The sequence below is a fragment of the Grammomys surdaster genome, unplaced genomic scaffold, assembly GCF_004785775.1.
Source record: "Grammomys surdaster isolate TR1022 unplaced genomic scaffold, NIH_TR_1.0 187, whole genome shotgun sequence".
NCBI lineage: Eukaryota > Metazoa > Chordata > Mammalia > Rodentia > Muridae > Grammomys > Grammomys surdaster.
The window spans coordinates 4470171-4495022 of NW_021604632.1; the positions used below are offsets into that span (position 1 = coordinate 4470171).

General features: G+C 43.5%; 2 protein-coding genes and 1 long non-coding RNA gene across 6 annotated transcripts in view; 2 read left to right on the forward strand and 1 right to left on the reverse strand.

Annotated features, from left to right (window-relative positions):
- The window catches only part of Rfwd3 (ring finger and WD repeat domain 3), a 28390-nt gene extending 20236 nt beyond the window's left edge, over positions 1-8154 (forward strand). For both annotated transcript variants that reach the window (XM_028768599.1, XM_028768601.1), the window contains exons 10-13: positions 247-423; positions 2247-2461; positions 4103-4314; positions 6069-8154. In XM_028768599.1, coding sequence (XP_028624432.1) covers positions 247-423; positions 2247-2461; positions 4103-4314; positions 6069-6212 — 748 coding nt within the window. In that variant the 3' untranslated portion in view covers positions 6213-8154. The remainder of the gene's footprint in view (positions 1-246; positions 424-2246; positions 2462-4102; positions 4315-6068) is intronic.
- Positions 151-17590, reverse strand: LOC114622189. 3 transcript variants are annotated; one of them, XR_003711560.1, is made up of 3 exons: positions 17472-17590; positions 4576-4773; positions 151-373 (listed from the first exon to the last, which is right to left on the reverse strand). It is a non-coding gene; the product is annotated as an uncharacterized LOC114622189 (long non-coding RNA). The 3 variants fall into 3 exon arrangements; XR_003711559.1 differs by lacking the exon at positions 151-373 and adding an exon at positions 2149-2349 and having other exon boundaries at positions 4576-4769; XR_003711558.1 differs by lacking the exon at positions 151-373 and adding an exon at positions 2149-2349.
- Positions 17591-17671: 81 nt separating this feature from the next.
- The window catches only part of Glg1 (golgi glycoprotein 1), a 105895-nt gene continuing 98714 nt past the window's right edge, over positions 17672-24852 (forward strand). Inside the window, exon 1 of the mRNA XM_028768519.1 lies at positions 17672-18126. Within this exon, the coding sequence (XP_028624352.1) occupies positions 17716-18126 (411 nt within the window). The 5' untranslated portion in view covers positions 17672-17715. The remainder of the gene's footprint in view (positions 18127-24852) is intronic.

Here is a 24852-nt window from a genome sequence, read left to right on the forward strand (position 1 = left end):
GTTCGTTGCCTAGCATCTCAAAAGGTCTGGGGAGTTGGGATGAGTTGTTAATGGCTACCTCTGGATGGTTGGATTAGTTTTTGGGTTTTCTTACATATTTTACTTTCTTTCATTGCTTGCTGTGTGACAGTTAACTACAGAGAAAGTAAATACAATTTTGTGAAAGATTTTATTATTAAATATTATCAACATTATAGACATGATTTTCTTAATCCGTAGTGGTAAAGATCTCTTCTAACTCCGCAGCCTAGATACAAATACTGTGGTGCAGACTTACAACACTGGACGTCCTGTCTGGAGCTGTTGCTGGTGTCTTGACGAAAACAATTACATCTATGCCGGCCTGGCCAATGGTTCGATCCTGATATATGACCTACGGAACACAAATACCTATGTTCAGGAATTAGTTCCGCAGAAAGCCAGGTACGAAGAACAACTCGTTTTATGTAGGTCACGGTGTTCTTAATAGATTGCTACTGTATTAGTTCTTTTCTTGGAGTGTATCCATAGTTGACCACAATCTAAAGTCTGGTACTTTCTCACTTCAGAGTCAATAGAATTTGAGGCTGGGTAAGGTGGTACACTCCTTTATTCCCAGCAACTGGGAGGCAGGCAGATCTCTGTGAGTTCCAGGACAGTCAGGGCTATGCAGAGAAACCCTGTCTCAATCAATCAATCAATAAGAAAAGAAAGATTTTGCTTGTATAGCTGTGCATAATCAAATTCATAGGAACGTCGCCTGTAGGACGGTGTTTGTGGAAGGTGTCTTAGCATATAGTAACGATCATAAACTGGTAGAAGGATATTTAGAAACTAATCAAAGCCAGGCCCACACTTTTAATCCCACGCAACACTCAGGAGGCAGAGACAGGCTGATACTGGAGGCTTGCAGGTTCCAGGATAGCCAGGGCAGGGCTACACAGAGAAAACCCTGTCTTGAAGGGAAAGAAAAAAGAGGAAGGTTTTGTTTGTTTCTTTGTTTTGTTTGCCTGATGATGGAAGCACACACTTTTAATACCAGGGAGGCAGAGGCAGACAGCTCTCTATGAATTTGAGGCCAATCTGGTATACAAAGCCAGTTTTAGGACAGCCAAGTCTACATAGAGAAATTTTATTTCAAAAACCAACCAAAACAAGAAAAATCATCTTTTTTTTTTCTGAGTTAAAATATGATTTGCTTTTAGGCCATGTTTTTGTTACTGGGTGTTTTTTTTGTTTTGTTTTTAATTTTTTAAAACTTTTATATGCATTGATGTTTTGTCTGTATGTATGTCTGTGTGAGGGTGTCGGGGCCTCTGGAACTGGATGGAGTTACAGACAGTTGTGAGCTGTCATGTGGGTGCTGGGAATTGAACCCCTGGTCCTCAAAAAGAACAGCCAGTGCTCTTAACCACTGAGCCACCTCTCCAGTCTGTTACAGGGTTTTTCTTTGGAAGCATCCAATGTATCCTATTGGATAAGTTATTTCAGTGAAATGATCCAGTTCAAGCCAAATTAGAGTATATATAAAGACATATTTGTTGGGAAACCACTTTTGGGGGCAAGTACACTGTTAACAAAGGAAGGAAACCAGGGAAGTCACCATGAGGAGAGACAGGGAAGTGGGAAGAGAGAGAAAGCATACGCACACAGACAAAGAAGTGAGAAGGGGTGGGGGCGGGAAGGGACCAAAATGTCTGTGTTATATGGGGAAAAGGCCCTGTGGGAAGGGAAGCCAAGCTCCTGGGCTGGAAGTTCAGAGTGTGGAGGGTGGGGACTGAGATGCTGGAAGAACCAGATAGGGACTGAGGGATGCTGGGAGAACCTGGAGGCTAGGTCCACTTTGGTAAGTTAAATGTGCACCTCAGCTCCTTATCCTGGGTTTGAATCCAAGCTATGTTGAAAGTAGCTGCAGAATCCCAGCACTTGGGAGGCAGAGGCAGGTGGATTTCTGAGTTCGAGAGTTCGAGGCTAGCCTGGTCTACAGAGTGAGTTCCAGGTCAGCCAGGGCTACACAGAGAAACCCTGTCTTGAAAAACCAAACCAAAAAAAAAAAAAAGTAGCTGCAGAATATTATAGGAATTTCCTTTTTATTTCTCTTATTGAGATGGCTCCTTGCTTTTTAGAGGGTGCAGGAGGATATTTAACCCTTCTGTTTGACTTCTGTTGAGTTGGGAATGTGGCCCAGGTCTCCTGGTCTTGAGGTCTGTAGCAGCCGAAGTGTTGGATTTGGAACGTATGTCATGGTTTCCTTTTTTTGCCTTCAGATGTCCTCTGGTATCGCTGTCATACTTACCCAGAGCTGCAGTGACTGCGTTTCCTTATGGTGGGGTGCTGGCTGGAACCTTGGAGAATGCATCCTTCTGGGAGCTAAAAACAGACCTCTGTCACAAGCCCCATCCACTGTCCTTGGAGCCTGGGGGCTTTGTAGACTTTCAGACAGAGAGCAGCACCCGACACTGTCTTGTGACTTACAGGCCTGGTGAGTTCTGAAGTTCTTATGGGCCTGCTGCTATTTTGGTGGTTGGGAGTGGGAGTGAGAGTAGGGGAGGAGAGGTAAAGGTAAGAAGAGACTGGGCGGCTTTGGTCAGCCTCTCTAAGGCCGACAGGCTGTGCTGCGATTCTTGGTACTACTGTGAAGATGGTGGCTCCCGTTTACTCCACGGAGCCTGCTTCCCTACCCTGTATTTGAAAGCTTCCTGCCATATACTTCTGGAAGTGAATTAACCACTCCAGGGTCCTGTGTATCTAACATCAGTGATAGAATGAGGTGATCTACCCTTGAGTCCATCTCTTCACCTCAGTCCACTGTTGTCTGCCCCTTACTTCACCTAAGAAAAGGCCCCAGCTGGAAAAGGCCTGATACCAGATCAGGGTTTGAGTTCAACAAAGTTAAGATGGACAGCATGGGTTTGTGGGACTATCTAGGCAGCTAAACTCCACTGCCTCCAAATCAGTGGATAGAACTCTGAGCAGCTATTCATTTACAGGTTTGTTTTGTTTTCACCTAAAGGAAAAAATCTATTCCTGATGGTCAGTTTGGTGAAGGTTTGCCCCTTTAACTTGGTCTTGAGGTCTTCAGAGAATGGCCTGAGCTCTAGTCCTGCCCTTATGGGATTCTGGGTATTTAGAGATGGCTGCCTATGGTCTACTGTTCACAAGATATGCCTTCGTCCTGGCAAGCACCTCGTATCTTAAGTTATAACCTGTAAATAGGTGTCTCTCTCTCAGGAAATTTGTTTATACTGGCAGATATACCTGGTCTGAGTCCCAATTTATCCCTACCTAGACAGTTACTGTCTGAGAGAGCCCCAACTAGATCAGAAGATAGGTTCAGGTGAGTCACAGGCAGCATAACAAAATTCACAAATAACAAAAGCAGGTTTACTACTTAAAGCTCCAGGAAAAAGAGTCCAGCTCTTCAGACCACTTTGATCTGCCCCTCACTTCACCAAAATAAAGGGGCTGGAAACGGTGTGATACCATGTCACCAAAGTCGACACTAAAAATGGTTCTAAGGACGCGACTCTAGTAATCATACATATGACAGCCAGGTAGATCTGTCAAGTGTGTTGGTCAGATTGATCATCAGAGTGCCCATTTGTGGACAGATCTTATCATTGTGTGTGTGTTTTGTCTGGGAAACTGTTTGAATTCCTGCTTCTGGCCTTTTGGCTCTTACCAAATCATGCTGTGACTTACATAGAAAGCGTAGGGGTCCCGTTTTATTTTCATGATCTTGTCTGTCTCAGAAGTACCTTAGATACGACTCTACTGTGGTGATAACTAGCTAATGGACTCCTCAGTGGAAGAAGGAAAAATACCATTAGAACGCTGGAACAATACATTCCCCAGGTCTCAGAGGGTGCAGTGATTTTATAGAACCAGTGCATTCTCGGAGTCATTTCTCTAGTAGGAAAAACCTCCTGCAGGCAATTTCCTTCATCCTAGCCCAGGCTTCTGAATTTTGTTTGTGCTGTATTGCTGTATTTGCTTTGTAGAGCTTGTGGCTTAATGTATTTATCTTTTCTACCCAAGTAGGTTGTAAATATCTGAGATTCAGATACTTAATTTCTTTTGCTTCGCCTCCATGAGGTAACACTGATGATTCTCTGCCTCATAGATAAAAGCCATAACACCGTACGAACCGTGCTATTCGAGATGTCTTACAAACTGGATGATGCCGGAGAGCCGGTCTGTTCCTGCCTTCCCGTGCAAACATTCCTTGGGGGTCCCACTTGCAAACTGTTGACCAAAAGTGCCATCTTCCAAAGCCCAGAGAACGATGGCAATGTCCTAGTATGTACTGGGGATGAAGCGTCACAATCTGCCCTGGTGAGTGAGCCTATTTTACTTTATATTTTAAAATAGCTGGGTCTTTGAGGACCTAGTCTGGTTGATAGGCACTTGTCTTTATGAAGCATGCAGCATATATGAGGGAGTCAGAGACATGCAGGGACACACATATATATAGACACGTGGACACACAGACTATCACTGTATATAGTGATTACACCATAGGTGTTAAACAATATGAAGTTATAGCTCAAGTAAAGGGAAGAAAACAGCATCACTAAATATATCAAAGTTACTTACGGAGGCTGGGAAGATGGTTCATTTGGTAAAATGTAAAGTACTTGTCAAGTTAGCATGAAGGCCTGAGTTCAGATCTTAGTATGCATGTAAAAAGCCAAACAAGGCAGTACATCCCTGCAGACAGATCTCTAAATTCAAAGCCAGCCTGGTTTATATAGTGAGTTGCAGTTCATCCAGGGCTCCATACTGAGATCCTGTCTCAAAAAAAAAAATTAGAGTCTTGTCGATGGTTTATTATACCATTTTTGCTGTTTGTTTTTTTTTTTTTTTTTAAAAGCTGGGCAGTGGTGGCGCACACCTTTATTCCCAGCACTTGGGAGGCAGAGGCAGGCGGATTTCTGAGTTCAAGGCCAGCCTGGTCTACAGAGTGAGTTCCAGGACAGCCAGGGCTACACAGAGAAACCCTGTCTTAAAAAACCAAAAAAAATTTTTTTTTTTTTTTTTTTTTTAATGAGTACACTGCAGCTGTGTTCAGGCACACACCAGAAGAGGGCATCAGATCACATTACAGATGGTTGTGAACCACCATGTGGTTGCTGGGAATTGAACTCAGGACCTCTGGCAGAGCAGTCAGTGCTCTTAACCGCTGAGCCATCTCTCCAGCCTGCTGTTTCTTCTTTTTAATTATTTGTTTACTTTACATTCCAATTACAGCCTCTCCTCCTAGTCCGTCCCTCTTACCCCCTCCCTCATCCATGCCCTTTTTTTGCTGTTTGAAAATATTTTTGAGACGGTCTCATTGTATACTCATTGTATAGGTCTTGCCAGCCTCAAACTCATAATTGAGAGCTGCCTGTCTCTGCCTTCTGAATGCTGGGGTTAACGGCGTTCTTATGATCTCAGGGAGGGTGAGTCTGTGTGTTACACTGCAGGGGTAGAGGTCAGGGAGCGAGGGCGGAGGCTTTGTTCTCCTGCTACCTTTACCTGGTGTTTGAGCATCTAACTCAGTAGGCTCACATGGCAAGTGTCTTCTCACTGTGCCACGTCACTGGTATACCCTGTTCTCAATACTTTACAATGGTTCTTGTAAGAAAACTTTTAGAAAATCAAACACTTGCTAGCATGTGTGTGCCGTGGCTGGAGAGATGACCCAGCAGTTAAGAGGTTGTACTCCTCCTCCAGAGGATCCAAGTTTGGATCCCAACACCTAAATTAGGTGGCTCACAGCCAGCTATAATTCCAGCTCCAAGAGATCCACATTCTTCCATGGGTACTCCATGTAGACACACATAATTAAAATAAATATATTTCTTTAAATATATGTTCCATGAGGACAAAGATAGTGGTCTTGTCTCATTGACTTTTCTGTCTCTAGAAGGGACAGCATTTAGAAGACATTTGACACTTAGATGAAAGAAATGAGTCCTTGGCTTGCTTTTCAAGCCAGCCTACGGTGTGCTGGTTTTGTAGAATGTTACGGTTAGAGACAGTTATTCCCCGCCTGGGCTGACTGTTGACCTCTACTTCTGCTTGTTTTTTTGTTTTGTTTTAAGTTGTGGAATGCTGGCAGTGGCTCATTGCTGCAGAACCTGAAGACGGATGAGCCTGTCTTGGACATCTGCCCATTTGAATCGAATCAGAACAGCTATTTGGCCACCTTAACAGAGAAAATTGTCCACATTTATAAGTGGGAGTGAGCTCGGTCCTGAGACTTGGAGACACGCCGCTAGCTAATGTTGCATTGTTTTAGCACCTCGTAACCCTGAGCAAAGATACCCGTTACACACTGGAACTGGAGTGTCTGGATCATGGCTCACTGGATTAGTGTGATTGCGTATCACTGAGACGCCAGGACTGTGTGTGCTGTTGGCACCAAATGAGTACCTTTGTGAATCTTGCCTGGAAATTTTTTTTTTTTTACTTAAATTCTGTAGGATCTTACAGTCCTCTCAACTGCTATTTAGGATATGAGTATGCACCAAACATTTTGGGGTTGTGATAACTACCCAATCTAAACTGTTGGCTTAAAAGTGGTACACGAAGGGCCTGTCTTGCTTCTTGGATGCAAAAGATACATGGGTGAGTCTTCCATTAAGCACAAGGACACTATTAATATCTTGTGTAGAGTTTGACCTATTTCCAAGTCTGAATGCTTATAACCTTTTAGTGACTTGATTTTGCCCATAGCCCTGTGCTGCTATCTGCCCCCAGTGTCTGGTACTTCTGTGTGGTATGCTTTGTGGCAACAAGTTACATCCCAGGTATCCATGCCTTCTAGAATGTTGATAAGTCCAATGATGGAGGTGGCTGATGAGGTAGCCATATGTAAAACCATAGCTTTAAGCTTTGTGCGGTAAGTTCATTGCATTGGTAAGGAAAGGGACCAGTTGTTAAAGACTTGGATTTTTCTAGTTAGCCTGAGATACTCAGGGGTTTTTACTACCCCCAAAGTCAATGCTTAAGGATATATAATTCCCAAGTAAAGGCTTTCCTGTCCCACTTATTTTCTGAAAATGTTAATGACGTGGTTATCCTCAGGAAAGCAATAGTGGCCAGAGATCCGTGGATGACAGAAGGGAAGACACTTAGAAACTTCCATCCTGGTGGTCCTGAATTGTCCAGCATTTAGAGGCACGATCAGGTTATGTTTGTCTACTTTGCTTTAGGCTACCCCACTAAACCACTGCCCCTAGGACACCTTGTCTCAAGGTGTAGGCAACCTGTCTGATTTTCTCAGGTGTTATTTGAAGCACTATCTTTTTCATGCCTATCATGCCTGTCAAACTCCTGTGCTTTTTTGGGGATCTTTATTGCCAACAAGGGATTATTAAGGGGAAATTGTTAATTTTTCCAGGATTCCAAGTTGTGTCTGTATCTGCTTAATGAAACCTTCTATTTGAAGATGCATAGTTTGTTTTGTTTTTAAAACGTAAAGTAAGCTTTAAAAATGTCAGCTTCCATCCAGTTGAGGTGGTGCATTCCTTTGGTCCCAAACACTCTGAAGGCAGAAACAGGTGGATCCTTGTGAGTTCAAGGCCACCCTCACTAGAAAGTGAGTTTTGGACAGCCAAAAACTACAACGTGGAGAAATCCTGTCTTAAAAAAAAAAAAAAAAAAAAGGCAAACGAAAAATGTCAGCTTCTACTGCTTGGAGAAAAGTTGCTTTCTTTCCCTCTCTCCCCCCCCGAGATGCTTTTGATAGATTGTTGGTCTGGGGCAGGGTTAGGATTTGACTTGCCTTGAAGAACATTTAACTAAGGATGACTGGGGGATTTGCCACCACAGAAGCTGAGCCGAACATCAAGCCTTGCCGGGTTTTGCTTTTCCACACTAAGTTTGGGTTGGAGTCGGTGCATGCCAGGACCTCAACCTGGTTACGTTTTTTTCTGTTCTACCACTGTTATTAGAACCCCAGATCTGTATTTTGGAAGCACATTTACTTTATGGACCGATTCTCCAAAGACATCCTTACCCCTACTTGCAAGAAACTTCATCTCTAAATCTAGTCTTAGCACCAGCAGGATCTGCATGTTTTTAAATCTTGTCATAGGGCATTGGGATTTCTGAATATTTGCTGTACTGCATTTCAGTGTTTGTTTTAATGTTAACAAAATAAAAATTTGTAATGTATAACACCAATCCCAGTGTCTTCTGCTTGTTTACTAGAGGCAGGAGTATACCTGCCTCTTGGGAAAGGTAGGGGCATAATCCTACCCTAGGAGATTGTCCATCTCAGCCAGTACTGGCTATGAGTTAAACAGAATGGTCCCTAGAGCTATGTAAATGCTTATTTAATTAGCCATCTTTGAGTCAGAGTCTCATGTAGCACAGGTTGTACTTTAATGTAGGAAAGGCTAGCCCTGGTTCTTGCTTACCTATACCTCCCAAATGCAGAGATTACAGGTGTGCTCCACTGTGCCCAGTATAAATATTTTTTCTAAACTGGTGAGGCTCCAGCTGCCAGTTCTTTTTGCTGTTACTAATTGGAAGCTTCATTTGCCTCTTAAATCAACCAAGTATGGGAACACATACTTGTAATCCCAGCACTCAGCAAACAGCCTGGAAGGTTACAAGTTTAAGGCCAGACTGAGAGAGAGATTCCTCAGACTCTCCTGCTTGGTGGCTTCCTGTTACTGCTTTAAGACTGGAAGAGATGAAAAGAAATTTCTTAAAATTATTTGCCAATACTTTGACAAGGATATTATCAGTGAGCAAGTATGGCCCTTGAGTTCTGCCTGCTCAGCACAGTTCTGGCCATGTGCTTCAGATTGTTCTGCTTTGAATTAGTATGTTCGCACAAACCTGCTCTACAGTTAGACTGGAAAAGGTGGAAATGTCATCCAGTTGAACAACAAATAAGAGTATACTGGTATTGTTACAGAGCCAAGTGTTTCAGGGAAAGAGGGAGTTATGGGGTAGAAATAAATCCCAAATTGCTAAGAATCCTAACATTTTTGTTTCTTTTTTTTTTTGTTTTTCGAGACAGAGTTTCTCTGTGTAGCCCTGGCTGTCCTGGAACTCACGCTGTAGACCAGGCTGGCCTTGAACTCAGAAATCCTCCCGCCTCAGCCTCCCAAGTGCTGGGATTAAAGGTGTGCACCACCACTGCCTGGAAACTTTTTTTTTTTTTTTAAGTTATTGTGTATGTATTGCTGGCTGGTCTGGAACTCAACATGTAGCCTTGCAAACCAGATCCACCTGCCTCTGTTTCTCAAGTCCTGGGATCAAAGGAGTGCACAGTACATTCTGAGAGGACCAAATTGGCCAGAGCCACACTGACTCCATGACAGGCTTCCAATTGGCAGTTTGGGAGACTACACCTAAGTTTCTCTCCCCCAGAACTGGAAAAGTCCAAAACAGTCAATTTCAGGAAAAACTACCCCTCATGGGCAGCCAATCAGAAGCTGTAGAAGCTGTTCCACACCTAGCTTGAGCCAAGTAAGCCAGGAATGCCAGCGTCAAGACTAGCACTGGAGACAAATTCTGTTTGCCCCTTGTCCCTCCCTGCCAAGGGAAATGGCATGCAGACAGTGTTTCAGTTTTATATGCCCTGGTCCTTCCACCATACACTTAACAATTCTGAAGGCCAAGTTCCCATCACCCACAACTATCTGTAACTATAGTTCCAGGAAATCCAATGCCTTCTGACCTTCAAGCGTCCTGTGCAAACATGGACACACATGTTTAAAATGTAAAAGCTCTTTTTGACTCTCCATGATTGTCTCCAGGACAATGTAGACAGATGCCCCACAAGTTTTTTCTGTGCCGAAAATTCAAAACAAACATACACATCCTTGTAGCACTTTGTCCAGTAATGGACACTAAGCAGAAGGGCTGTCCTGGAGGCTCAGTGTGGGCCAGAGCTAACATCTGAATCTGAATAAAAGAAATGATTAACACTGAAGGGAAAATAGGATTTCAAGATGATGTTCCCCTCTCAAAAATAAAAATAAATCGGGGCTAGAGATGGCTCAGTGGTTAAGAGCACTGACTCCTCTTCCAGAGGACCTGAGTTCAATTCCCAGCAACCTCATGATAGCTCACAACCATCTGTAATGAGATCTGATGCCCTCTCTGGTGTCTGAAGACAGCTACAGTGTACTCATATAAATAAAATACATCTTAAAACAAACAAAAATAGTACGTTTAGTTAAAAATATACTTTTAGTTAAAAAGACCTGGAGTTTTGTTATCTAAGCAAAGCTCTGTGAATTGCCATCAACTGAATAATCTTACAATTAAAGTTGCCTGACACCCCCTACCCCACGAATAGCTGTAAGCCATTTTGTTCCATACCTGCCAGCTATCCCACATTGTTGCTGTAACGTGCCTGTCAGTCGCTGACACAGGAGAAGTGACATGCTGGCCACATAGCCTGTTTTGTTCCACACAGCTTTATGTAGGACCCATCGAGTCAAAGGTAAATATGAACTGTTGTGTCTAAAGCAGCTTGAGTCAGAGATGACCACTGGGCAGCCCTTCCTGCACCTATATATGAGCTCACTGTGGTTTTTGTGGCTGACGCTGGCTGAAGAATGCTACTAATAAACCAAAAAGTTATGATTATAATACTCATGCTTTGTTATCTCAATGTTCTGACATTCCTCTGTTCACCATCCCTCCACCAACACCCCCCCCTTACCCTACTCAGGGCCAATCGGATTAAAGGTTAATTCTGATGATGTTTTGCCCAGGAAGCCAACTGCTCCCTTCCTTGCCCTTTAAACTTTTGAACCTGTTTTTCCTATATAAAGTCCACTCTGAGAGTAGACTAGTGCCACAAGTAGGTTTCCACAGTCCTTTTGGCGATCCTGGACATCCAGCATTATGGTGTGTGTTCAAGAAACTATTCTTGCTTAACTGAGGTCAGTTTTTGTTTGGTTTGAGTGGCGATTCCTGAACCCCAGCAGTTATAATTAGAGGCTTTGGGCATTCTGGCTGCCAAGGTTTGTTAGGGTCCAGAAATCGCTCCACAAACCACTCAAACACCAATCTCAGGCAGACAGGGATAATTTATTGAACGCACACCCCAAGACTGATGAATGAGGGACACAATTTCAGACTGAGGAGCTAGAAGCTGCGACCATGGACATTGTCCAGGGCCAGTTTATATAGAGGAAAACCATAATGACCTCATAAGCAGATACAGGGGCAGCAGGGTGGTCTGCCTTCTTCCAAGTTTCTTTAGTCATTCAGACATAAGAGTTCAACCTGGCCCCTCTCTTGCTTGGCCTTGAGAGATGGCTATGGATGGGGAATTTCCAAGAAATACAGTCCTCAAAATATGATAACAACCACTGAGCATAGCAGGATATATGGTCAACTCGACTTGCTCTGAGCCAAACTATTTTTCTGTGTCTCTAGTTAAGCTGCTTTCTTTGTCAGCAATATAGGATGGCAGACAGGCCTGAAGCAAAATGGCTACAGTTATGCCAGAGAAGTAATACCAGGGAAGGCAGGCTTCAGTAAATTATACAGTAAGAACCTGTCTTGAAAAATAATAAAAATAATGCTATGCCTTCAAGCTCTTCCTGATGCTTATAGACCCAACTGTCTGATTTAAACGCCATCAGTGTTGACGTGATGCCTGAAAACAGTTGCTGACCTACGTTAGTGGAGGGGTTATGATGACCTAAGTCTTTCTCTTTTTATTCCTGGTTTTCTGAGTTTCTCTGTGTAGCCCTGGCTATCCTGGATCAGTAGACCAGACTGGCCTGGAGATCTGTCTGCCTCTGCCTTAAGTGGTGGAATTAAAGGCATATGCCACCATCACCTAACAACTTATGGCTTCTCTCAAATGTGCTCTAAAAGGTTGGTTGTTCAAGGCCAGGTGTGGTAAATGTCCATCTGGAATCCCAGTGCTTGTGTGGTGGAGGCAGGAAGATTAGGGAGTTCTATGACACCTTACTACATACTGAGTTTGAAGCAAACCTGGGTTACATGAGAAAAGCAAACCACCCACACCCAGCCATGTACCCCATGCCAAACGATAAATCTCAAGAACTGTTTGTACCCAGGAACAGTTAGGAAACGATGACACTGGGCTAGAGAGAAGTAGGTACGGAATCTAAACCCAGTAAAGTTCTGGGACCTGAGTTACCCAAGTGGCCATGACTCCATTTCCTCTTACGAAGGGGATGCCCTAACTGTTAATCTGAAGTTAATGTACTTCATATCACAGGGCAAATAATGCTTTTCCTTCAACTCACCCTCTTAGTGTCAAGGAAAAACATCAGATCCTAATTTTGATTTCCCGATAAGAGGAATTACAGCTAGGTGTGGCAGCAGCTCTGGCCTGCAATTCCAACTCCTGAGGTGGTAGCAGAATGAGCTGTTCAAAGTCATTTTTAATGACAAACTGGGTTGTAACCAGGCAGAGGTGATGTGCACCTTTAATCCCAGCACTCGAGAGGCAGAAGCAACCTGATCTGTGTACAGAGTTCCAAGCCAGCCAGGAATACACTCTGAAAAACAAAAATTCCTACAAAACCAAGTGAACCTACCACCAGCACAACAAAACACACACACACACACACACACATACACACACGCTCACACATGCTCATACGAGCATGAACATGTGTACACAAGAACAATGCACTCAGCCAGGCAGTGATGGCACATGCCTTTATTCCCAGCACTTGGGAGGCTGAGGCAGGCGGATTTCTGAGTTCAAGGCCAGCTTGGTCTACAGAGTGAGTTCCAGGATAGCCAGGGCTACACAGAGAAACCCTGTCTTGAAAAACAAAACAAAAACAACAACAAAAAAAAGAATAATGCACTCAAAATTTCTCTTTCAGAATGAATAACCTTGTTCTAACTGGGGAATGTGTTGAACTTTATAATGGCTGATCTATTGTAGTCTTGCCCTTTAATCCAGGGCAAGGTCCTCCCTAGAGAGCCTAGAGTCTTTTACTTCAGGGTGTTGCCTTTCTGAGGCCTCAACTGAGAAGTGTTTACCCAAGGTTACTTTATCTCACCATGGTTTAAACCCTAAGGTCAATCTACTTCTTTGGCCCTTTAAAGCTGCTCCATTCAGTGTATTACTCAGCCCCCTACTATTGTTTTCTGGGGCATTGGGAACCTTACTCTACACCTGCAGCCTTAAAAGTCAGCCTGTGACTTAGGGGGAAATGTGCTCAGAGATTTTTAGCTCTTTTCTGTGATTTTTCTTCACTTGAAAATTATAGTTTGTTTGTTTGGAGTTTTTTTGTGTGTGGGGGGGGAGTGGGAGAAGTGTGTTTCTTTTGTTTGTTTTAGTTTGTTTTGTTTGTTGTTTTGCAACAATCTGGAAGAAGTGAAGATATTCTAGAGAGACATTCTATGTCCCTTCCTTAAGGCGGCAGACTTTTTAAACAATGGCCCCTAACAAATTGCTATTTCCTCAGGAATCTCAGACTGGGAGAGCGCAAGGCTAGAGGGGATACTTGGGGGGAGGGCACATTCATACAATTCTGACAACTTATCCCACCACCTTGCAAGAGTGTGAAGCCAAGGTAACAGTGGAGGGTAAGGGCAGGACCACACCCTAACCCCTTGATTGGGATTACTTAGCTATGCATAAGTCTTGCACATTATGTAAACATAAACCTCATACCCCCCCCCCCCAGAAAGATGGATGTGGGGCATCACTGAACTCATTAATTCTTCTTCCCAAGGTGGCCACATTGAACACATCCCCTGAAAGCTTTTCTTTATCACTACTGAGCTTAATTGGTATCCTGAGGACAGGTGGCCAAGCCTAGCTTGTCTTTGTGGTTTTGGTTTAGAGATTGGGTCTTCTTAAGCTTGTGGCAAACAGTCTCTTACTCCTGAATGCTGAGATTTAGAGGCACATATCACAGTGCCTGGCTCTTTCCAGTGTTTTGGTCCTTAAGTATCAGGTATTGGGGGAGGGAGGCTCTGAACTTCCTGTGTGTTTTTAGCTCAACAAAAATACTATTTTCTATTATGGGCTGTCTTCTGATGAACTATCACAATGTTGAGGATCCACTCAAAAGGTACATTCTTTAGACTTACAACTCTTCATTACCCAACTGAAGCTATTGCTTTCTTAAACTTTCTTGGGGCCTGTAAGAGCTGAACGCTGTCCAGTTCTCTGGGTTTCCCATCTCTCCTGCTCCTCATTACAGACACGGAGGTCTTGTTATGTTGTCTAGCCTGGCTTTGAATCTCTAGTCATCCTCCCTTAGCTGGGACTCGTGCCTTCAAACCTAGTTCTTCCTTATAGATGCTAATTTCCATCTCCTCAGGGTCTTGAACTTAGTTTAATTTTGTTTTGTTTGTTTGTCTTCTCTTTTGGTTTTTCAAGACAAGGTTTTTCCATGTAGCCCTGGCTGTCTAGGAACTCTCTCTGTAGATCAGGCTGGCCTCATACTCAGAAATCTGCCTCCTCAGTGCCGGAATTCAAGGTTTAATTGTGTGTACTACCATGCCCCATGATCTTACATCTTTAAAAAGTCCACTTGTTTATCCCTCACATATGCCAGACCTTAAACAATGCCTAGCATATTTTAAAAATGTTCATCAGCAGGTGTGCGGGTTAGTTTGCAACCACAATACTAGGGAGGTCAAGGCAAGAATATCTGGAGACCAAGGCCAGTTTGGGCCAGCCTGCTCTGTGTATTGAGGCCTTTGTTTCAAAACCGAAGACAAACAAAAATGGTCAACAGATTCCTACTAAATAAATACATTAGTGAAGCAGGGATCTTAACACAGTACAATGAATAAAAATAACTCCTAGCTCTGATAGAGGTCGTGTATTTTATTACGTCTAGAGGCTAAACCCAGGACATGCTGGGCATATGCTAGAAAATTGACCTACATGCCTAGGTTCGTTCTCTGTGTGTGTGTGTGCGCGCGCGCGCGCGTGTGCGTGTGCATGTGCTGACAGGTAGTGTTTCTCTTCCTGTCTCTGTTCCTCTCTCCCAAGTTCCCAAGTGCTGGAATTCCTGGCATGAGCAACCATGCCTGGCCTGACGTAGTGTATCTTATATTGAAAAGTCAATGAGGCTGGAAGACTTGAGTGAAACCAACCATTTCATTACTGTTGTGAGGCTATGCCTTCTGTAAGGTCTGGATCTGTGGGGCACAGCCTAAGCTGGCTAGGTTCCCAGATTTCTCAGTATCTTGTTTCTTGGTCACTGAGACTTCAAGATAGATTTATCGTCACCCCTATCACTAGAGACCATCTGTGGCATGGTGTAGGATTTGCTCAGTGCAAGATGAGAGACAGACAACTGCTGCCGTCTCAGAGCAGACTGTCCACTGCGAGCCTTAGACTGGCTTAAAAATAATCTGAGCACTTAGTGACCTCATGGGCTTGAGGCAGTGTGGTTATGTTTGACTTATCTATACCTTGCTAATACTATGGACTGTGTATATTTAGTCTACCCTGAGCTACTTTAGTCCAAGACTAAGTTTAACAGAAGTCTCAAGATAACTTTGTGGTAGTAACAAGGGCAAGTGCTGGTGGAAATGCCAACATACTTCTATTCTTAGAGATAGAGGCCAGGGCCAACCACAGTGGGCAGTTGGAACCTACAGACTCTTCTGTCTCAGGGGTTTCCTTTCCTGGTGGCTAAACCCCTATTTAACTCTTCTGGTTCCAGTCTCGTCTCAACTGTCCATCTATGGTTTCGGAACAGCAGAAGCTGTGGTTTTATGTTTGCTTTGGATTTTGAGGCAGGGTCTCACTATGTATGTAGCCCTGGCAGGCCTGACACTTGCTATTTATACCAAGCTGGTATCAAATTCACAGAGATCTGTCTGCTTCAGCTTCCTGAATGCTGGGATTAAAGTCATGCTCCACCACATTTTTTTGTTTTGTTTGCTTTAAAAACATCATATTGGCCGGATTGGTGGTGGTGCATGGCAGAGACAGAGGTTGGCTAATCTTGGTAAGTTCTTCGAGGCCAGCCTGGTTTATAGAGTGAATTCCAGAGAAGCCAGGGCTACACGGTGGTAAAATGCTATTTTGAAAAACAAAACAAAGAAAGGAAGAAAGGAAGGAAGGAAGGAAGGAAGGAAGGAAGGAAGGAAAAAATATTTATTTTTGTGTATGAGTGTTTTGCCTGCATAACTGTTTGTTTACCTTGTGCTTGCAGTGCCCAGAGAAATCAAAAGAGGGCAGTGGAGCCTCTGGAATTGCAGTTACTGATGTTTCTTAGTTTCCATGTGGGTGCTGGGGATTGGAACTCAGCTCCTCTGGAAGAGCTATCTTTCCCAGCTCTCCTTTCTTTTGTTAAGCTGTATTTTTAACTACAGTATGGTCAGTAAATGCTACCAGTAGAGATTTTTATGTCTCAAGTTGTCTTCATTTACCACCAACATGCTGAATTGCGAGAATGGGATAGAAGTGTCCCCAAGTGGTGAGAAGACTCAAGGGTTCTTGTTGGAATCCAGTCTGCAGAATGGCAGAGTTCATCCCGGGCAGTTCATTTAATCTCTCAGTACAGAACCATTAATATCTCCCCTCCATACAAAGTTTTCCTCAATTGAATTAGAACCTAACCTTTGTGATGCTGGCTTAGTTGACACCTTCTGTGAGGCCAAGCGTGATGCTCTCAACCCAAGGAGCATCACGGATGCTCAATCCAAGGAGGAGGAGTCACTCGTGTGTAGAAAAGCAATGTTGAAGATGCTCCATACAGGTCAGCAATAAAATTTGCTGACACTGGCTGGACCTGTGACTCACAGGGGGCCGGGGAATAGACAGGGGCAGGTGGGTCTCTGAGTTGGAGAGCAGCCTGGTCTATCTACTTAGAGCGTTTCAGGTCAGTAGAGGCGCAACAGTAAGACTTCGTTTCAAAAACAGAAGTAAAGGGAGAATCTAAGTCCCGGTCTTAAATAAGACATCCATGCAAAGCCCCTCGATGTTAAATAGTATTGACTCTAATTTTTGGGACTTCATGTTATAGGCCGGGTATTTCCCTTCATTCTGTTACTTTTTTTTTTTCTTTCTTGAAACAGTCCTACACTGGCCTCAAACTTCCTGCCTTCACCTCCTGAAAACTAGTATCACGGGCATATGCCACCACATCCAGGTTATGATTTGCAGGGGCTCAAACCCATGCCTTTGTTCACTCTACACCTCCGCCAGCCTTTTCCTTGTTTTTATTCTAAATGTTCACAGTTTTACTTTACATGTGAGCGATCACCTTGAAAGCCCAAGAGCAAGGATTATAACTTATGTACAATTGAACATTCATTCAAATGCCGCTTGGTTCTCTAGGTAAGAAATACAGATTAGACACAAAATGAGGCTCTCAGATACCAGAATACACTCGGTCTTGAAGTTCATCTATACGCACAAAGTTTTTAACCCTTCCCTCCCCGCTCCCCCAGCCGTGAGTCACTGAACCGGCGAAATATTCCACCGGCCATCTTAGTTGTGTCAGCCCAAATTCGTTTCTCTTTTCTTTTTCTATTCCATGGCGATTTTACTAGATACTTACTAGATTTATGCCATGATACCCCTACCCAGGTTTTCTCAGTTCCTCCGGGACGGATATCCACTTTCCCGCCAGCTAGATCCAGGGCGTGGGCCCTTCACAGCGCATCCTCCGTTTTTCACTCCGCCGTGGACTCCCGGGTCTACCGCCCGCTGGGGAGGAGCCACGCCAGCCCACGCCTGCGGCTCCGCCCCCTCATTTAAATACACGTCGCCGGCGGGTGCGTCGAGCTCGCCGCGAACCCAAGATGGCGGTGTGTGGACGTGTACGGGGGATGTTCCGCTTGTCGGCGGCGTTGCAGCTGCTGCTGCTAGCGACAGCAGGGGCCCAGAATAACCACGGTCAGGGCCAGGGTCCGGGGGGCAACTTTGGGTCCTTTCCAGGGCAAGCTAGAGACGGCAACCCGGCCGGGCAGCAGCCGCCTCAGCAGCCTCAGTTATCGCAGCAGCAGCAGCAGCCGCCGCCTCAGCAGCAGCAGTCTCTTTTCCCGGCGGGCGGGCTCCCGGCCCGGCGGGGCGGAGCGGGGCCCGGTGGGACTGGCGGAGGCTGGAAGCTGGCGGAGGAAGAGTCTTGCAGGGAGGACGTGACCCGTGTGTGCCCCAAACACACCTGGAGCAACAACCTGGCGGTGCTCGAGTGCCTGCAGGACGTGAGGGAGGTGAGAAGGTGGGACGGGCCTGGGAGGAGGGCCGAGCCTGGTGCGGGCCGGAGGGTGTCGCCGGCCTGGAAGCCGCGGATGCCGGGCTGCTGCGTCCCTCGCTCTTTTCCTTCAGGGCTGTGCTCGCGCCTTTCTCTTTCCTGCCCCTCACTCCCGGGTGCATTCGGGCAAGCGGATCCCACCCCAATCCTTCCTTCCCCGGTCCCCTATTTCGCTCCCCGTCGCGGTGTTCTGGGATCAGGACCTCGGCTCACGGCCTCAGTAGGCGAAGGCCTAAGGAGCGTGTTTCTGTTTGCGCTCCTGTCTTTTGTGTGATGCTCTATGCAGAGTGGTTCCTCGCCGAAAACCAGTTTAGGATTTTTTGCTATCGGTTTCGACCTCGACAGTTTGTAGCAATGGATTTCAACGTGAAAAATGATCGGTATATTTAAACTGTTAAAGATCGATCTGCTGTTTATTTAACAGTAGACACTTGGTGAGGTGGGAACCTGGGTTCTCTTCTGGTGTGAACGTAGTCAAGAGCCGAATTTACTGTTTCTACCACATTCTTTTGTAATTGATAAGTCCTTACTATTTACCTGGTGCTGAAACTAGTTATGCTTTTTTTTTTTTTTGTCTTCACTTCCTGTGGTCAGTTTGTAAAGGACCTCATTTTTAGGCTATTTCTTCGTGTCACTTGGTACCCTAAAGCCTGAGAAAGTTGCAGGCAGCATTTGATGCTATAATAAATATACAGTGTTTATGGTCTGTAGTGGGGTCTTTCCGAAGTCTTAAGATAGTTGTTTGTTTTTGAGAGAGGATCTGTTTGTAGCCCAGGCTGTCCACCTACAGGAGGCATCCTTCTGCTTCTGGCTGAAACACTTCACCTAGTTTGAAATAATTTTAACAGTACCTCTTAGTTCTAGAGCTGATATTACTTGGTGTGCTTCAGTTAAAAGATATTGACAACTTCTTTTCTATGTTTGGTGCTGCAGATGTGAGGACATATTGGTAGAAATATTTGTTTTCAAAGGTTTAGATAAACAAAATTAGTCCCAAAGGTTGGCAAGTAGAAAACTGCTATTTGGCCATTTCATTTAGAATAGTGTATCTTCAGAATTGTTCAAGGCCATGAGGTGACCACTGGTTTGTAGACATTTGCTAGTCGTGTTTTAGTGTTATAAAAAAGGTAAGGCCCATTTTTATGGCATATCCTGTTAATCCTGGAACTTGAGAGGAAGAGGCTGGCAGATCTCTTTCTGAGTTTGAGACCAGTCTAGTCTAAGTAGAAAGTTCCAGACCAGCCAGGGCAACAAGACTTTAAAAAAAAAAAAAAAAAGTCAGAAGAGGAAAAGATATACAAAATCAAGAGCCAGAAAGTTTCCAGAGCCACCAGAACTGTGGAACCTTACATGGGTCTCATGTATAGCTTTGAAGATTGGAAAGTAGATAGCCAGTAGTCTTAGCTGTTAAACTTTTTGGGATTTTCTATTTGATTTTTGAGGATACTTATTAGATGTTGTTTCCCTAAGGTGAGATCATAGTATCTGTTAGTAAATACATTGTTACTGTATTGTTGTAGAAAAAGGATATTAGGGGCAAGCGGCAAAAAAAAAAAAAAAAAAAAAAAGTTCCTGCTGATGGAGTCCCTAAAGCTGTGTACATTATGAATACCTATATACCTTCCCTTATAGGAGCACTGAATGGTCTCTGTCATGCCTGTGTAGAGGCACTCTCCATCTATAAAGAACAAACTTGTCTAATTTTGGAGTCTTCAGTTGTACCATTTTTTCCCCTTAGACTAGTTTGCATAGAGAAAAGTACACTCATCTGAAAATGTAGTCACTGGTCTACCATTGGTCTCAAAATTCCCAGTTCCCAGCAAGGATATTTCAGTAAACTCATTTTCTTTTGTCACAATCATATATAAACTCTGATGGTTGGTAGCTATGTTTATATTTTCTTTGTGATGTTCTAGAGTACCTAGTTCAGTGCTGGAACTCCAAGAATATTGTTAGCTGCTTGAGGATGAGTGAATCGATGGGTGTGCGTTTATATTCCAGAGGAGGGGAGTGCCATGTAAATCGGAGACCCACTATTGGAAGGAAGGAGCCGAATATTCAGTATAATGATGGGTCTCACTTGCTGAGCAGAGCAATGCTCCATGAATCTAAGACCTCCCTCATCCTGAAAGTTCACTTTTTGTTTTGTTTTTGTTTTTCAAGATAGGATTTCTCTGTGTAGCCCTAGCTTTCTTGTAGTTTGGCCTCAAATTCAAGAGATCTGCCTGCCTCTGCTTCTCAAGTTCTGGGAATAAAGGCATGCTGCCTGACACACATACACTTAACCTCTCTCTCTCTCTCTCTCTCTCTCTCTCTCTCTCTCTCTCTGTGTGTCTCTGTAAAATGGTAGGACCATTTTGGTTTACATGGCAATCAAAATATACTCAAAATGTACACATCCTTTGATGTAACAGTCCCTAATCTCTTTCCTCTCTGTCTGTCTCTCTGTCTGTCTCTCTTTCTCTCTCTGTCTGCCTCTCTCTCTGTCTCTCTCTCTCTGTCTGTCTCTGTCTCTCTCTCTCTGTCTCTCTCTCTCTCTCTCTCTGTCTCTCTCTCTGTGTGTGTGTGTGTGTGTGTGTGTGTGTGTGTTTCTCTCAAAACAAGGTCTCCACAGGTCTCACTCTGTAGCCCTGGAATTCTATGTCCATCAGTCTGGCTTTAACCTACCTCTGTCTCTTGAGTAACGGATTAAAGACTTTGCCACAAGTTTAAAGTTCTCTCTAGTGTGGTCTAAAATTATGTAATTCACTTACAAGATTTATTGGAAGATAGTTTTACCTTTAAGTAAGTAATCAGTTGGTATTTTCAGTTCATCTAATGTGTCATCTGCCAGCAAACTACGTCTGAGGATATGCCTTAGTAAAACTTCATGTCAGCAGCCAGGCGGTGGTGGCCCATGCCTTTAATCCCAGCACTTGGGAGGCAGAGGCAGGCGGATTTCTGAGTTCGAGGCCAGCCTGGTCTACAAAGTGAGTTCCAGGACAGCCAGGACTACACAGAGAAATCCTGTCTCGAAAAAACCTAAAAAAACAAAAACAAAAAACAAACAAGCAAAAAAAACCTTCATGTCAGCTAGAGAGTAACTCATCACAGCTTAACTGAGGATAGTTTGACCGTTATAGCATTCTTTTGGACCCCTCTGATGGGAAGTACTTTTTTAAGATAAGGTTTCTTTGTGTACTCTTGGCTGTCCTGGAACTTAATCTGTAGACCAGGCTGGCCTAGAACTTGAACTCTATGAAGATCTACCTGCTTCTGCCTCTCAAGTGCTGGGATTAAAGGAAAGTGCCCAGGCTGGAAAGATGGCTCAGCAGTTTAAGAACACTGGCTGTTCTTTCAGGGTACCTGAGTTCAATTCCCAGCATCCACATGGCAGCTCATAACTGTCTTTAACTTCTAATCCAGGGAATCTGACAACCTCATTCAGACATAATACAAGCAAAACACTGATGTACATTTAAAAAAAAAAAAAAAAAAGATGTACACCACCACTACCCAGCCTGAGTTATGCTTTTTAAAGGGCACAATGTAGGCAATAGGCCCACTCTGTTTTTTATTTGTTTTTTTGTTTGTTTAATGTGTATAGGTATTTTGCCTTCATGTTTGTCTGCTTCAAAAGTGTGCAGTATCACAGTATCCACAGAGGCCAGAAGAGGGTATCCAGTCTGGAATTACAGATGATTGTGAACTACCATGTGAACCCAGGAACTCTTTAAAAAAAAAAAAATCTTTAAAAAAAGATTTTATTTTTTTATTTTATGTATATGATGAGTACACTGTTGCTGTCTTCAGACACACCAGAAGGAGGGGATTGGATCCCATTACAGATGATTGTGAGCCACTATGTGGTTGCTGGGAATTGAACTCAAGACCTTTGTCTGACTGCTCTTAACCACTGAGCCATCTCTCCACCCCACATTTTTGTTGTTTTGTTTTTTTCTTTTGTGAGGCAGGGTTTCTCTATGTAGCACTAGCTGTCCTAGAACTAAATTTGTAGACCAGGCTGGCCTCAGAATCTGTCCTATACCCACTCTTGAGTAGTAGATGGTAGAGTATTAGCAGTGGAGGAGGATCAATACTTGTGTGTGTTTTGTGTGTGTGTGTATCACTCCCCTCCTGTATTCCTAGCAGAGTGTTGGGAGACTGATATGTTTTAAAGCATACACCAGATGTCATTTTATTTACGAATACTTCAGTGTGTGTCTGAGATACTTAAACATATTTCTTAGCACTTTTTATGAATATAGTAATCTCATAAACGTTGTGAGCCACTACCTAAACCTTTGTGTAGAGTAAATACTTTGTATTTATTTAAGGTGGACTATTTTATATAAGGAGCAGGAAAAAAATCTCAGCATTACAAACTTTTCTTTTTGAAACAGGATCTAATTGGAACTCACTATATATATCAGGCTAACCTCAAACTCAAAGATCTACCTGCTTCTGCCTCCCAAATATGAGATTAAGGGTGTGTACCATACCACTGGTATTAAACTCACTTTCAAAGTCAGTAAGTGGACATTTTTGGTAACTCTGTTACAGTGCTGGGGATTGACCCCAGAGCCAGCCAAGCACTGTGCTGTATTTCTGACCCTCATTTTACCTTTCCTTTGGAATTTTGAGATAGGGTCTCAATAAATTCCCTGACCCAGCTGTTACTCTACACTTTTTTGGTTTTTCGAGACAGGGTTTCTCTATGTAGCCATGGCTGTCCTGGAACTCATTCTGTAGACCAGGCTGGCCTCGAACTCAGAAGTCCGCCTGCCTCTACCTCCCAAGTGCTGGAATTAAAGGCGTGTGCTACCACTGCCCTGCTTACTCTACACTTTCTTTTCCCCTCCTATCCCCTCCTCTTCTCTTTTCCTAGACAGGAGTTCTCTGCGCAGTTCTGGTTTTCCTAGAACTTCTCTGTAGACCAAGCTGGTTTTGAACTTAGAGATCCACCTGCTTCTTCTTCTTCTTTGAGTGCTGGATTAAAGGTGTGTGCCACCATCTCCCAGCTGTTATTCTGTTCTTAATCATTGACTTTATCTGAGGGAATAGGCACACTCTTTGTCATTTAATTAATACTCGTCTTAGTCCTGTGAGCTGAGTAGTATTGTTTTATTTTCTTAATTGAGGAATAGGCTCCAACAGGTAGTGTTGTCTTATTGTCTGGTGAGGCTGATGTTTAACAAGTCCTCTGGCTTAGAGACCATGTTGTTTACTATTCATGTTACTGTTTGCAGCTAGGAAGTATGTGGTTGTTGAAGATGCTGCATATGTGTAAATAGGTACAAAATAGGAAAGGACATCCAGTACCAGAAGCTCTTTTCTTCAATATTAAAAACAATTAAATAGTAACAGCTTCTGTGCACTGAAATAGTGTTGATTTTTTTTTTTAAGGCAGACAAACAATAAGCAATATCAGGTAATGCTTATTTAATCACTGGTCTGGGTCTATCGAGAACAGAATCTCTGTGTAATACAGTGGATCTAAAATCCCAGCTCACCTGAACCAGAATTTTTATTATTGAAATAGAAGAATTGGTTATATTTTCCTGTTATTTGAATTAGTGCCATGAACTGCACAAAAAATGAATTGGGCCGTAATAGTATGGCCATTGACTTTGCCTGCCTGTCTGCCTATTTGTTTATCTATCTGTCTGTCCGTCTGTCTACCCATCCGTCCATCCATCCACTCACCCATCTACCTATTGTGTTTGATGTATGTGTATGTATACCTGAAACATTGGATGTCTTTTCTAGTACTCTCCCACTTTTATAAAAAAAAGTTTTCTTTTAGATTTACTTACTTTTATTTTGTGTAGATGAGTGTTTTGCCTGCATTTATGAATATGTACTATGTGGATGCCTGCTTCCCAGAGAAGTCAGAAGAGGGAATCAGTCCCCTAGAACTAGAGATTTGGATAGTTGTAAGCTACCATATGATTGCTGGGACCTGAAATAAGCAGCAAGAGCTCTTAGCCTCTGAGGTATCTCTCCAGCCCTATTATTTATTTTTAAATAATTTATTTTTCCTTTAATCCCAGAAGTCGGGAGGCAGATCTCTGAGTTCAAGGCCAGACTGTTCTACATAGTGAGTTCCATGCCAACCATGCCAACCAGGCTTGCCTCAAATCTTCCCAACTCCCGAAAGTCATTTATTTATTTATTGCTTACTGTTTTTTGAGACAGGATCTCTCTCTGTAGCCCTGACTGTCCTGGAACTCACTCTGTAGACCACTCTGTAGTCTCACACTCAGGGATCCACCTGCTTCTGCCACCCAAATGCTGGGATTGAAGGCATGAGCCACTATTGTCCAGCCAAAAAAAGTATTTCAATTATGTATGTCTGTATTTGGATACTTGCACATGAGTGTTTGCCTGAGAAGACCAGAGATATTGAATCCCCTGGAGCTGCAGTTACAGACAGTTTTGAGTCACCAAAAAGTAGGTGGTGGGAACTGAATCAGGGTCCTCTGGAAGAGCAGTAAGTACTCTTAACCAGTGAGCTCTATCTCCAGCACTCCACTTTGTTTGTTTGTTTGTTTGTTTGTTTTGTTTTATTGAGACAGGGTCTTATTATAGACTTGACTGACCTAGAATTTTCTTTCTTTTTCTTCCCTCTTTTTCTTTCTTTCTTTCTTTCTTTCTTTCTTTCTCCCTTTCTCCCTTTCTCCCTTTCTCCCTTTCTCCCTTTCTC